The sequence below is a fragment of the Episyrphus balteatus genome, chromosome 2 (genome assembly GCF_945859705.1).
Source record: "Episyrphus balteatus chromosome 2, idEpiBalt1.1, whole genome shotgun sequence".
Taxonomy (NCBI): domain Eukaryota; kingdom Metazoa; phylum Arthropoda; class Insecta; order Diptera; family Syrphidae; genus Episyrphus; species Episyrphus balteatus.
Genome location: NC_079135.1, coordinates 70,865,894 through 70,881,288, shown reverse-complemented (window position 1 = coordinate 70,881,288; position 15,395 = coordinate 70,865,894). Strand labels below are relative to the sequence as shown.

The 15,395-nt window shown below is 32.8% G+C and overlaps 1 protein-coding gene across 1 annotated transcript; it reads right to left on the bottom strand.

Moving 5' to 3' along the window:
• Window positions 1-2,277: 2,277 nt before the first annotated feature.
• LOC129909834 (6-phosphogluconate dehydrogenase, decarboxylating) lies at window positions 2,278-9,291 on the bottom strand. The gene is made up of 5 exons (XM_055986941.1): window positions 9,155-9,291; window positions 8,973-9,081; window positions 8,794-8,908; window positions 2,837-3,707; window positions 2,278-2,763 (listed from the first exon to the last, which is right to left on the bottom strand). Exons 1-5 carry the CDS (start codon window positions 9,160-9,162, stop codon window positions 2,421-2,423), a joined length of 1,446 nt encoding a protein of 481 aa, XP_055842916.1. The 5' UTR covers window positions 9,163-9,291; the 3' UTR covers window positions 2,278-2,420.
• Window positions 9,292-15,395: the final 6,104 nt, after the last annotated feature.

Here is a 15,395-nt window from a genome sequence, read left to right as displayed (position 1 = left end):
GGTCTGCATTCTGCATTGCTCATTTAATATAAACAATTGAATTTCCTTTCTAAAAATACCAATAATTTTATGCTATCACTTAAACCGAAAAATTCCTTTGAGCCCTACATTAAAAAATGTCCATCATCAGAAAGGGATTACCTTCAAAAATGCCCTACCTTCAAAAATACCCTTCTTATAAAAATACCGTACATTCAATAATTCCCTGCCTTAAAAATGCCCAACCTTAAAACATGCCCTACTTATGAAAATGTCCTACTTTCAAAAATGCTCTAGCTTTTAAAATGCAATAACTTCGAAAAGGCTGTCCGTATAAAAATGCCCTACCTTCAAAAAAGATCTATCTTTAAAAATGCCCAAATTATAAAGATGTCGTTGCTTCAAAATCGCACCAGCTTTAAAAATTCCTTGCCTCAAAAATGCACTACCTTCAAAAATGCCCTGTTTATGAAAACGTTGGACCTTCAAAAATGCCCTACTTTTGAAAATGCCCTTTTTTTAAAAATATCATTTTTATAAAAGAGACGTTATATTTTTTCTCCTTTATGATAATATAATATGCCAAACAACTGAAGATATCTCAGACAATAAAAAAATATCGGTACAGCATAACTTCAAAAACAGTAAAAAACGTTTTTTTTTACTGTTTCATTTTCATTTTATTTTAAAAATATTTTGGGGCCTTATATTATTTTTCATAACCTTTCTGAAATTCCGCTTATCAAGGACCCAGAATTGTCAATGTAGCGCTTATTGTGGACTCGCTGATGTTTGGCAGCAAGATTTTTATATTGAAAAGCATTAGTAAGCAACAAAATAGCTAACAAAATCGCATGGTTTATCTAATGATGAAAAAGAAAACTTGGAGATTTATTTCATTTTTCAAAAAATTACAAAATGACCTTATGACCTTATTTCATTTATTTTTGAGGCATTTTTTCATTTCGTTATGGCCATATTTCAGTGGGGCATAATTTCATTATGAAAAAATACCCCAATTTGAGCCTTATTTCATTTTTTCTTTTGGGGCCATATTTCCTGGGGCCTAATTTTGCGGAGCCGAGTTCAGCACTTTAAAAAAGTTTAGTTTAGTCTCAAATACAAAATACTACTATGTTCAAAAATTATTTAAGTAGGCTCGAAGATAGAACCGAAAAAAAGTGCAGTTTTTTTACAAAAAAAAATTAAATTTGTTGTAAATTGTAAATTTAAAAAAAAAACAATAATTAATAAACTAGATTTTACTAAATATTTGTCAAAGATTACGCTGTATGACAAAAACTAACATTTAAAGATTACTTTAGTTACGACTTAGTACCTTTTGTCGAACATAGTAAAGGGGCCTACTTTCTTTCTTCAATATATACCCCCAAAATCTGGATTTAGGGCAAACAATAGGGTATTCCCGATTCGATGCAAATGGTCTTGTATCGTTGCAAAAGTGTAACATTTTCTTACATTAAAACAACCAAATATACAGACTACAATTTTTTTACACTTTTTTACTTTTGCTATATGTATAAAAAAATACAATGGTGCAAAATTTGTCTATTTGTAGTTGTAGTAGTAGAAAAATAAAGTTTAGCAATTTTACACTCTTTAAACGATTACCAATGCCCTACCTGATAAAACCGTTGCCCTACCTTAAATTCAACTCTGGTGAATCTGGCCTGGTGTAACGAATAATCTTGAATCCGCATCCGGGTATTGTAGCGGTTCCTTTTACAAGCTTAAGAAAAAAATAAAAAAAAAAAACAATTTTTTTAAATTGAGCTCCAAAAACCACATTAGTATGGTTAAAAAAATTGACTGTCGACTGGGACACCGGAACACTCAGGCCAGACAATGGTCCATTGATACCCCATGAATGTGTAAAAAATGTAGAGCTTTTAATGATGCGAAAATAACTTTTAATGTTGGTGTTGGCTAAAAAAAAAATTGTTTGAATTTAGTTTTTAACCGCCATACAACGCCAATTTTTTAAGACCTGTTTATCGAATAGCAAAATTACCAAAATATGTGGTTATCATTATGAGCTGTTGGCTGTTATGCCAGTGGAATAAGACCATTAACCACAATTTAACAGTATATCTTTTTTAAACAAAAAATTCGAGTTTAAAGATAAATACGTTAAACAAACTATTACGGCTTATTACACTTTTAAAATATTCGCATCATTTACAGATTGTATGATCAAGTTATAATTCGTATAAAACCCCATACATCATCGCCTAAAAAATGTAAGAAATATTTAATATGAATTAAAACAAGTTTCCCTTTTCTTGTTAGGTTTATTCATGTTACCTTCATAATTTATTTGACTAATTACAAAATGAAATAGAGATTGAGAGACTTAAGATACAAAAAAAAAAAACAAACGAAATACTAACACACAAAGAGACTGTATCATTTCAAACACCTTAAGCCAGATATGTGCTAGCCGAAACATTTCCACCCGTACCAGTCCAATTGGTATGCACAAATTTACCCTCTTGACCTAATAACTCATAGGTATGGGCTCCGAAATAATCACGTTGTGCTTGCAATAAATTGGCTGGAAGCTTTTCGGTACGGTAACCATCATAGAATGATAAAGCCGTTGACATTGCTGGCACAGGAATGCCCCAAAGGAATGCATTGCTAACTACTTGACGCCACGATTGTTGTCCACTTTCAATTGCCTTTTTAAAGAAGTCATCTAACAACAAGTTGGATAGTGTGGGGTTCCTCTGAAACGCCTCTTTGATGTTACCCAAGAAAACACTATAAATAATTAAAAGAAAATAAACTTCGTTAGTATATTTTTGTAAGTGAATGTACTTAAACTAGAATATACCTTCTAATAATGCAGCCCCCACGCCACATTAAAGCAATTCCACCGTAGTTCAAATTCCACTTGTTCTCCTTGGCTGCCTCACGCAACAACATGAAACCTTGGGCATACGAAACAATCTTTGCACAATACAGTGCGTGTTTCATGTGATTTAGGTATGTGGCTAAGTTGTCGACTTTAGGTTTCACCTCGGGTCCTTTCAATTGCTTGCTCGCCAACACACGTTCACTTTGTAGTGCGGACAGACAACGCGAGAAAACAGCTTCTCCAATTAGCGTCACAGGAATTCCATATTCCAAAGCTGCAATTGCTGTCCATTTGCCAGTTCCCTTCTGACCTGCAGTGTCTCGTATTCTCTCCAGTAGGAAACCTTTGTCGTCCTTATACTTAAGGATATCACGTGTAATTTCAATGAGGAATGAATCCAATTCCTCGGTATTCCACTTGCCGAACTGTTCTGCCATTTGATCTTGAGTTAAGCCTAGGGATTTCATTATGTGATATGCTTCACAAATAAGTTGCATGTCACCGTATTCGATTCCATTGTGAACCATTTTAACAAAGTGTCCAGCACCACCTTCACCAACCCATTCACAGCAGGGTTCGTTGTTAGATTTTGCACATATCGATTGGAATATATCCTTCACAAGAGGCCATGCCTCAGGGTTACCACCTGGCATGAGTGATGGTCCATGACGAGCACCTTCTTCTCCACCACTCACTCCACAGCCAACGTATAAGATTTTCTTAAGCTTAAGTTCGTCTGATCGACGAGTAGTGTCTTGATATTCAGAGTTACCTCCATCAATAATAACGTCACCAGGGGAGAGAAGTGGCACCAGTTTGTTGATGAAATCATCGACTGCGCTACCGGCTGTAAATAAAAAGAAACACAAACGTGTGCAACAAAATCAGTGTCATGATCAATTTGAGCTTTTCAAGAGTATGATATGATCTTGTAGATTCAAGATCATTGAGAGGTAATGAATATAATTAAGAAATATTAAGAATTTGAGCCTAGAAAGCTATACATTTGAGATTGGGTGTTTAGTAGTTTAAGGCGAGTACAAAAAAATTACTTTCTGTTCTAGTTTCGGTTGGTAATTTTTATTTATGTTGTTGTATGTATGTATACAGTCATTTAGGTGGCCACAGTCAAAACTTTTATAAGAACATACAAATAAACTATGCACAATCATTGAACCAAAGAAAAAAAGGGGTTTGTACATATTCTCAAACTGAAAAGTTTTTGATAAGCATGTTGAGTAACATGATTAAAGGAATTTTTTTAATATTGACCTATAATACTTAAAACCAAATATGCTGTACCTACATATCATTACTATCTCAGAAAAAAATAGCAACAAAAATTCCAGCAATGAGGAATATATTTTAGAAATAAATATACATAAATACTACCCAATGACTAATATGATTTCAATGTTTTTTTTTTTTGAAAATGTATATATATGTAGGTACATACATACATAAGTACAAAATTGAGGGGCGAATTCGTGTCTTGTGTGTACTATTCTAATAAAAATATTGTATAATTAAAAAAAAAAAAAGCTTTAACGATTTTTATTTTTTTTTAAATTCCGTTTTATACAAGAAGTTAAATTGCATGCATACCTACTTCGTTTTATGGTCAAAATTGTTTAAAACGTTTTGTAAGTAACTAAAAGAAGTACATAATTTTATAATTTTTTACTTTTTTTTTATTAGATTACTTAAAAAATCTGTCGTAAACAGATTTAACTTTAGAGCTTCTTTACCAGGTATGTACAGACGATTTTTGAATTGCATAGAACTATGTTTTTTTGGACTTTCTCTAAGGACTACCTCGATTTTAACAAAGCTGTTTTATGAAATTAGAAATATTTTAAAATAGAAAAATCTCGAAATATCTGTTTTTAAAGAAGAACTCCTTGAAAAATGAACAATTTTCATTATTTAAGGTAGGTAGGTAGAGATGGCGGTCATAAGCAGCCTAGCTTGATGACCCAAGTAGCGCAAAATGCGCCGTTTTGATACCAAAACTTGTGAAACCTATGAGTTATAAATGGGTTAATTGGAATAAAGTGATTTCAATACATACGAGTGTTTAGGCTAGCCTAAAACCACTTCGTTGCATTGAGGAATGAGATCAAGTCTTTGATCTTTAATTCTGAGATGTTATTTATATCGTTGAAAAATTCACTGCCCAGAGAGAGCATTCTGCTTCTAGCAAGGGCAGGACATTGGCAAAGGAAGTGGAATACCGTTTCTTTTTCTTGCTGATTCAAACAACTGCGACAAAAGGTGTTGTAAGGAATACCTAGCTTTGCTGCGTGTTCTCCTATCGGCCAATGTCCCGTACATACCGCAACGATCCTGCTAATTTCTTTTCTGGGTCTAGAGATTAGGTCATATGATTTGGATTTATTATAGGTGGGCCAGATTTTTCTGGATATGACGCAGCTAGTCAAGTTGTGCCACCTATTGTTGGCTTTTGTTAGGTATTTTAAGAAGATATCGCCCTTCATGACTCCCATGGGGATGTTAACTATTTCTGCTAGAGACTCATGAAGGGCCGATCCTTGCCTGGCCAGTTCATCCGCCTTTTCATTGCCTTCAAAACCACTGTGACCTGGGATCCAGATGAGAGTGATTGTGAGGCTTCCACTCAGCAATGAGAGTTCCTCTCTGCACTGCTGAACTAATTTGGAGGATGTCGTGACCGAAGCAATTGCTTTTATAGCTGCCTGGCTATCTGTTAATATAGCTATGCTTTGGTTTTGGTTTGGATATAGGCTAAGTAATTTGCAAGCTTCTTTAATTGCCAGCAATTCCGCTTGGAATACACTGGCAAAGTTTGGTAGTCGAAAGGATTTTGAGATATTGAGGGATTCATAGTAGACACCCGCACCGACCCCACAATCCATTTTTGAGCCATCAGTGAAAATGCAGGTGTCGAAGTCTCTCGTCACAATGCCCTCTTCCCAGTCTGATCTAGACGGGAAGCTGACCTTGCAATTCATTACAGTATTCAAAATAGGAGTGCAGTAGTCCGTGGGTGTCAGAAGCATATCCGATGGTATTAAATTTGCTGTGTCACTGTGACCAAAAGGTTTTGCCTTCCAACAGCCCGTTTCTTTTAGCCTTAAAACGCTACAAGAAACCTGGTATTTTATATGAAGGTCTATGGGTAAAAGGTGCAAGATATTTAAATTTAATACCTTTGTTTTGATAAAAAAGCTCAATAATTGTTGTTAACTAAATTAAATGGCAAATTTCGAACTAGTGATTTAAGATATTTTTTTTTAAATTTAATTGTTAGAGAAAATACGTGCCATCTAGTTTTGTATTTTATTTCCTTAAAAAGAAAGCAATATCAATCTCTTCGTGGAACTTTTTTTTTTAAATTAATATGATCGGTATCTATAGTAGAATGATTTTTGTTTTTTTTTTTTTTTAATTAATGATTTTCTCCCGTATGATTAGTCCGATTATAACGAATTTATAGTTAGTATACATTATATTTAAGAAAGGTAAGAATGAATATTGAAAGATTAGAGTCGTTTTCTTATACATATATAATTTTTAATACAAAACTGATAAATCATTTTTAAGAAATTTATATCTAAATTATCAAATGTTATTTTCCTCACGTCCATAAATATAAAACTTAGGAAACATTTATAAATTAAATATCCATTTTATAAGGCAAATAAATGTAAAAAAGATTGTTTTTTCTTTTTTATGTTTTTTTTTTCAAATAAATCAAAATGATTGGAAATGAACAAATTAAGGGATATCGTGAACTAAAATTTTCCTGGCAATGTTTCCCATGTTTTAAACAACGGAACAAAAATGATCATGAAAAGTTTCCCTCTGAATTTATTGTTATTGGCAAAATAAATTTTCCAGGGAAATTTAGCTGTCATTTAATTGAATTTTTTGTTATCTGGATCTGGAAACATTTCGAGGGCGAAAAATATTCCGACGAGGGAAAAAAAATTCCTCTGGGTATTAGAGATAGGTGGTTATGTGAATCACAACAAAAACATTACTGTTAAAAAAAGAGCCAAGTTCTCCTATGTTGAAATTATGCTGGCACAAAAAGTACTGAGATGTAAAAGTGTACCAAGTTCTAAAGTTTGGGTTCAAATTCGTATCAATAAAATTTTGATTGTTCCCTTGACAATTTTTCTTTTAACTGCCGATTTTTAAAGTTATTTCAAAAATTGCCAAGTAAACAATCAAAATTTTATTGATACGAATTTGAACCCAAACTTTAGAACTTGGTACACTTTTACATCTCAGTACTTTTTGTGCCAGCATAATTTCAACATAGGAGAACTTGGCTCTTTTTTTAACAGTAATGTTTTTGTTGTGATTTCACTCCTTTTTGCAAGGTATGGCTGTAGAATTGAAAATCTATATATTTGATGAAAATTCAGTGAAAATGGGCGGTTACCACGCCCCCTGGCTAAAGTTCTCAAATTTTAATTTTTTTCCTTTTTATAAACTACTAGCTCTACCATTCTACCAAATTTCAAGATTCTACGATAATCAGAAGTGCTCTAAAATATTTGATGAAAATTCAGCGGAAATGGGCGGATGCCACGCCCCCTGAATTGAAAATCTCAAATTTTCGATTTTTCCCTTTGTATACACCACAAGTCCTATCACCGTGTAAAATTTCAAGTTTCTACGTTAACGGGAAGTTCTCCATAATTTTGATGATCTGTCAGTGAGTGAGTGAGTGAGTCAGTCAGTCAGTTACGGTTTTTGCGATTTTTGAAGCCCTATATCTCAGAAACTACTCATCAAAAGAGGCTGAAATTTTATGAGGAGTTTGGTTTCGACCAGCTCAACAAATGTAGCGGTGTTGAAATTTCTAGCATCTTTGGTGTGGAAGTTAGAGGGGGGTCGAAAATGGCCTGAGTTGTTTCCTGTAAATAAGGGTGTAGTGCAAAAGTTGCTAGAGAACTTGGCTGGGCACTACCGTGCCCCTTGATTCACATAGTAACTTTTATTTTTTAGTTTCACTGTGTTTCTAGATTCTAATACATTTTTGTATTTTCAATTCCAGATAAGTTTTAATTTGTTTGTAATTTCGATAATTTTGTCATTCCAGATAAAAAGAAGATCCTATCTTAGAAACGTGAATTTGCTATAATTCACTTTGTTTTTGTTTTATTTTTGTTGCGTATACGCCCCAGATACCTTAGTTTTATCTATTAAAGAGAACTTTAAATTTTGTTTTAAAGATTGTCATTTTATTAATACGAAAAATAAATCAAAGAAATTTGTACCTATTAACTTTTCGATTTACTGAGTGATTGTAAAATCTTTGTGCATAAACCGATTAAGACAATATTTTATCTTTTAAATTTGATTGGTTTCATTTCTTATATTTGGCATTTAAAATTAACCTTATAAAAGATACATTGTCATGTAAATATAAATACTAAGTGAAAGCCTACCTATTCGATACAAAATTCAATAATATTTAAGCGCCTTCTATTCAGTAATTTCCCCTTATTGGTATTAAAGTCTTAATTTCGCATCAGAAATTCCCCCTAGACGAGTTATAAAACGGTAATTTAAAAAGATGAATATTAAAAATGTTCAAATCTTATCTCACGAGGAGTTATATATCATCATTAGTAATAACTCGTTTCAACCAAAATAACATTGAATTCAAGTACAAAATAAAAAAACACAAATTAATTGAGAGTGAATAAATGCAGGTGCTTTCAGCATTTCACTAGCCTTGAAAATTTAGCACTAATACACTTTCAAATGCTTTCATTTACCTAACAGCTTTTTAGAAAACACACTACTACTGATAAAAAAAAACTCATGCGCCATAGATACCCTGTCATCATGACGTAGACATGTGATATTCTTCTAACTTTATCATTCCAAGTGGCCTTGCTTAATCTTATCATTTACAAAATCAAAACACTTACCTTTCACCAATAGCATGACTTTTCTTGGGGCCTTAAGTTTGTTGACCATGTCTTCGAGTGATTTAGCTCCAATGACCTTAGTGCCCTTAGCTTCATTATTAAGGAATTGGTCTACCTAAAACACCAACAAAAAACATGAAAAAAAAAACTGAAATCATACGAGAAAAGCTCCATATCACCTTATCGACAGTTCTGTTGTAGGCACAAACTACGTAGCCTTTGGAATCCATATTTAAGATTAGGTTTTGGCCCATTACGGCCAAACCAATAAGGGCAATATCGGCTTTTCTGTAAAAGAAAACAAAAATTAAAAATTGTATTTTTGTTTTCTAAAAATATTTTTAGTTTTTCTGTCACATACTGAGACATTTTTTAAGAAGTTGGAAAAATAGGTTTTTTTCTGGAAAGTTTTTTAATGAAGACTATTGCACAGCTTGGCGATCGCGCGATCACTGAATGAGTGATCTACTTGACTGGTAAAACCGCGAACAACACACATACTCATTTTGAACAAATGAATCAGCGAATTGTGCTTAGAAGTTAGGAGGCCGGGTGGTGAAGGATAGATAACGAAGTCTCATTTTTTTTAATGTTTGTACATGTTTCGACGTATTTGTGATTGTGATCGCATGGCAATGAAGCTTTGGAGTGGAGCAAAAGAGTGTAGTTTGTATTTGTAGTATAACATTAGGGAGAGAGAACAAAATAGAGATATTGAACAGAGTTTCCAGCTGTTTAAATTCTAGAACGCAAAAACACCATGAAATTCAACTATAACTTCTTCCAAGGCAAGGATTATGCGTAAGTTGTACTTACGTAACTTGCATGAATCAGTTTCTGGAAAATTTACTAGTAAAAATGTTCTGAAAGTCATTCACAGCAAATTATACATACGTTATAGAGTTTTAGACTTTATTTATAATCATATTGTTGGTCACTTTTAAAGTAGAAGGTTTGTATTGTAAGTTAAGAAAAAACTCAAGAAAACTTAGCCCTCGATCAAAAAAGCTCGATGTCAACCCTGGTGGTGAGCATAAATTGTATGTTTGTTTGGTTGACTTTGCATTAGGCTGGAGGTCGTTGAAATATTTTGCTCCAGAGTTACATTATCGAATATTTTTTTAGAGCTTTTTTCAAAAGCTTTGGCAAATAAAACGTGTTTGATCTTTAATAATGTTTTTAGGTAAAAAAAAAAATACCTATTTTACGATTTGGCGTGAGAGATAGAGCGTTTAATTTTTATTTACAATTGTATTACCAACCATGTAGTTGGTCCTCCAGATTTTGGATTTTCAAAGGTTTCGCTCTGCAACTCCTTAATTATTAAGTGAGCCTCGTGAAGCAATGGTTATTGTGATTGGACGTACCTATAAAATCGTTTGTTCACTTCGAGTTCTATATCCATACCAAATATTATCGTTTTTACACTCCGTTTGAAATTTTGCACAGAAAAATTGAAATTCCCCTAAAATCCCCAAAAATCAATTTTTTCAGAAATTAAAATTTTTGTCGTTTGTCCACCTCGAGCGAACGACAGAAATTTGAATTGGGCATTTTGAATTTTTCAGTACAAAATTTATTTTTTGAATATCTCCTAAACATAGGGTGGACAAACGACAATTTTTGGTGTATGTAATCAACTCGAGGTGGACAAACGATTGCCATTTAAATACAAACAAAAATAATTTTTGGGGATTTTAGGGGCTTTGGAATTTTCAGTAGATACACTATGGTGTATGCGTAACTCTTGTTGGGAATTTTGAAAATTTGTTTTTGTTTTTGAATATCTCCTAAACGTAGGTGAACAAACGACGATTTTTGGTGGGTATATGAATTTTTGAAAAAATTTTGAAAAAAATATAATTTTTGGGGATCTTAGGGACTTTGGAATTTTCAGTATACATATACATATGTATAGTATACTTTTTACTTGCGATATATGTAGGTGTAGGTACTATTATATCAAGTTATGCGTTCGTACGGAAAAAAAAAGTTGAGATAACATTTTTCCATGACATTACTATAATAGAGAATGCCAAAAAAGTGGGTCCCGGAAGTCCGTCTGTCTGTCAGTCTGTCTGTAAACGAAGCTATAGCCTAAACCGATGGACCAATTGATGTCAAACTTGGTACATACATATGTAGCGTTATTTGGCGACTCTCCAGGAGGGTTTTTGGAATGAATTTTTTTTGGACCAAAAATCACGGTTCATATACCGATTTTAGCAAAATTGAAATATCTCGAAAACGGCTCCAACGATTTTGTTAAAAAAAATTCTAATGTAAGTTTAAGGAAAAGGTCTCTTTTAATAAAAATTTTTTTTATTTAAAATCATTATTAACGGTACCTGCCATAGAACCGTTTTTTTTTTTTAAATCCGATTTACTTCGAAACTACTTATTCGATTTGAACGAGACTTTTTGCAAAAAAGCATTTATATAATTTTAGTCTAAACCAAAAATAAAATTTTGAAAAAAATAGTTTTGGGATTTAAAAAAAAAAAATTTTAATTTTTTTTTTTTTGAAAAATAAAAGTTTCGAAAACGGAATATTGAATTTTTTTGAAATTTTGTTTTTAGATGTTGATCAGTGATTTCTACAAAATGGCATACCAACTTTATCTTAAAACTTTTTTTTCCAAAAATTATTTATAAAGAATTAGTTTTTTAAAAAACGGCTCTAACGATTTTGAATTTTTTTTCTAAAAATTAATTTCAAATAAAACTGCATACATGGTTTGGAGCGCAATTTGATTTCAGATTTTGTTTTATTCTTTAATAAAACGGATTTTTTTGTTTTTTTTGTTTTTATATACATAGGTACCTACATTTCCCAAATTTCTCTACAGGGTATCCCACAGTCACTGCCCCAAACGAAAACCATGGATTCCTGAGGTCATTTTAAGTCGAAAAACTTAAGAGGTCATTTTCTCGTTTGCGTCCCGTTTTCGAGTTATGACGGTTTTTATGATTTTTGCTTTCCATTTCCTTAAATGGCTTTATCTTTGCCAAAATACGTCTGTTTTGAAAGATTTTTTTTACAACCAATCAGGAATTTGTTACAGTTTAAGTTTGTACCAAAACTTTTTTTTTGTGGACAACCGTTTCTCCGCAATTTTGCAACAAACCCAATTTTCTTCGTTTTTTAAGTCGTTTTTCGTTGAATAGTAAATTTTGTATTGAAATTAATGGTCATGACAAAAATAGTACTGAATGTGTTTTTTTTTTAATTTGTTTCGCTAATTTTAACTTTGAGATCGATTATTTCAAAAACTATTAATTTTAATAACACAATTTAAAAATTAAAATAAAGCGTTTAATTGTGGCTTTTGAAAAAAATATCCTTCATGACTCTTAGTGTTGCCGTTGTTTTTTAATATTTTTTTTGTCATTTTAGGTTGTTTTTTAGAAAATTTCCCCTCCCGCCTAAACGGGATTAGATAGACCCCTTCTCCCAAAGTAAAAAATACTTGTATTGAACCCTTCTACAAAATACAGTTATCAAATCTCAGCGCCATAGTTATCGTACTCTCCCCTCACCCTGTTTTTTCTATTTTTTTTATTGATTTTTCGTTTTAGTGAGGGAACGGTACGTCGGACAAAAAAACCTTATATGAGAAAAACATAGTTAATTAATAGTTCTTCAATTTTTATAACAACAATTTTTTGATAAAAGTTTAAAATAAAAAGTTATGGTGCATATAAAAAAAAGTGGGCATAGCATTTTACGAAATTCATTATAATTCCTAAATGGTGGGTTTAGAGCAAAAAGTTATAAAACATATTTTGTGGGAAATAAAATTTACTACAAGTTTGTCTCATAACAACTTCCAACACAGTTATGTAATGTTTTTGAATCAATTTAATCGAGCATCTAGTCAAAATGTATACTTTTCTGGATTTTATTACATACATTTTCAGTGGCGTACGTTGAGTCGCCGGGGCCCCGGGGTAACACTAAATTTTAGGGCCCTTTGATATTTGGGGGCCCCTTAGTTACAAAAAAAATACGTATACACCATACGTTTTTTTTGTATGGCTTATTTATTTTTAGGTTTATTTTAATGTTTTAATATGTTCGCAATGCACTTTGCTATACTTACTTAAAATGTCTCTCATAAAAGTAGTAAACACTTGTACTAGGGGCCCCCAAAATTAAATATTTAGAGACCCCTAAAGTAAAAATTTTTTTTAGCTTAGAATTGATAGTTCTTGGGGCCTCTGTTCTGAAGTAATAAATACATATTTTATTTTCCATCATCAGACATAATTTTTTTTATTTTGGGGCCCCTGAAAAATTATTTTTAGAGCCTCAAAATTAAGTGCTTAGAGGCACCTAAAATATAATATAATTTTTTTGGAGCCAAAAATTAATAATTGGGGCATCTGTTCGGAAGTAATATTCGGAATGCCACCAATAACGTAATGTTTTTATTTTGGGCCCTGATGTATTTATGTTGTTGCCCCTGAATTTATATTTAATTTTCCATTTGATTGTTTTGAACCACTTTTGAGGATCCTCAAATAATATTTTTTTGCTTTTTTGGGGCCCCTAATGTATTATTTGTGGTGGCAAAGATTTTTCAAGAAATATTTTTTGGGGCCCTAAGATAAAATTATAATTTTTCTTTTAAAAAAGCAGTTTATTTTTTTTTGGGGCCCCTGGGGTAACCTTTTTTTAAAATCAATACACATATATTGTGTGGCTACCAATGCATTATACATTGCACTGAATGACATAATTTGTCTCCCTGGTTACTTCGTAACTCAATTTATGCTAACAGTTTCCTTCTCTGCATTGTTTCTAGTGGGGGCCCCGGGGCACCGCCCCGCTTGCCCCAAGGGAGTGTACGCCCCTGTACATTTTTGAACATAAAATGCATCACTGCACTTGCCCATATACAAACAAATAATACACTGATCGACACCTTTCATTTGATGTATGTCACAATGTGTTACACCGATGATCCACGTCCCATACAAAAGTGCCCAGTCTCCTTTGTTTTTTTAATTTCTCCTAAACGTAAGGTGGAAAAATGATTGAATTGGTTTTATAAGTCTATGTCGGCAAACTTTCGGTTTTAAATTATGCAGGAGGAAGAAATCCATAAAGTTCTTTAAAATATTTTTTGTGAAAGGGTGTATTTTTTGGGTGGATGAGTTATGTGGTAGAAAGGTTTCATAACAGCTAACCTAATTTTTTTTTAAATTTTAAAACTTGGTGAAAAAGTTTCGTTTCTTATGAGAACTATCAGGGCCGTCTTTAACTATCCTGGGGCCCTTGGGCACACAAGAATTTGGGGCCCTTTTGGAAAGTAAAATAAGTACAATGGTTGGCTTAAAGGCAATGGTTATGGTTAAAAAGGGATGCAAATATATATTTCCATATAAAGTACCTACACTGAGGGAAAAAATAAATATAAGTCGAAACGTCTTTGTTTTAAAGATGAACTACTTTGATTTATGTGACTTTAAGATACGAAACCATCAAAAATTAACCTTTTTTCCACGTTGATTTTAAAATGTTCATCTTCAACGCAAAATCATTCCCCAATAATAGTTAAATCAATGTGGTTTTCATTGATTTTACGTAGTTTTATGGTGGCTTTTCAATCAGTGTAGTGTCTTTATTATTGACAGGGGGTACCAATAATATGTGCATTGAGACATCAATCGTTGCTACTGCCAATAATTGTACTTTTTATACTGCCAATAATTATACCCTGTATCCTTTATAAGTTTCAGTTTGAAGAATTGGAAAAAAAAGAGCTTAAACGGATTGATAGATTTGTTAAAAACTCGGGTACAGACGATTTGTACGTAATTTCCAAGAGCGGTTTTTTTTATTTTTTTGTCTTTTAATTTTAATGTCTCCTTTTCAACGGATATCTCCAATATAAAGTTTTCGAGATATTGCAATTTTCTCAAAAACGGATAACGATTTTGCTTTGAAAAAAAAACATGTAATGCTGCAAATAAGGCCGCACTTTTGAAAGAAGAAAAATAGTTTTTTGGACCGTTATTAACGGTACCTACCTACATTCAATAGAACCGATTTCTTAATGTAAACGACACAACCGATTTTAATGAAAATTTTGATATGAAAAAGGTTTATACTGATATTAAAATTAAGAAAACTTAAAAAAAAATGAAACGCCTCCAAAACGTCTCCAAGACGCGCCTGAAAAACGTACAAAAGCGTCCAAAAACGCTTCCAAAACGCATACAAAACACATACAAAAACACGTCCAAACTACGTCTGAAACGCGTTCCAAACGCGCAAGGAAAGCGTCCAAAACGCTTCCAAAACGCGTCCAGCACGCGCCCGAAACGCGTCTGAGACGAATCCAAAACGGTACAAAAATGCTTCCGAAAACGCTTGCAAAACGCGTCCGAAACGCGTCTGAAACGAGTCCGAAACGCGTCTGAAACGCATACAAACCGCGTCCAAAAGGCGCCCAAAACGCGTCCAAAACGCGTCCGAAACGCGTCCAAAACGCTTCTGAAACGCGTCCGAAACGCTTCAAAAACGCGGTTAACGTGGCTATCAGCAGGAGAACTGATACACTTAGACTATGATTGGTCGGTTGTGATACCACAAT

Bases quoted from the DNA above. Each gene is read 5' to 3' on its own strand.
- LOC129909834 (XM_055986941.1), bottom strand. The intron at 8,909-8,972 runs GTGATATGGAGC...TTGGTGTTTTAG, and splicing joins ACAACAGAACTGTCGATAAG to GTAGACCAATTCCTTAATAA. The intron at 3,708-8,793 runs GTAAGTGTTTTG...TTTTATTTACAG, and splicing joins AGTCATGCTATTGGTGAAAG to CCGGTAGCGCAGTCGATGAT.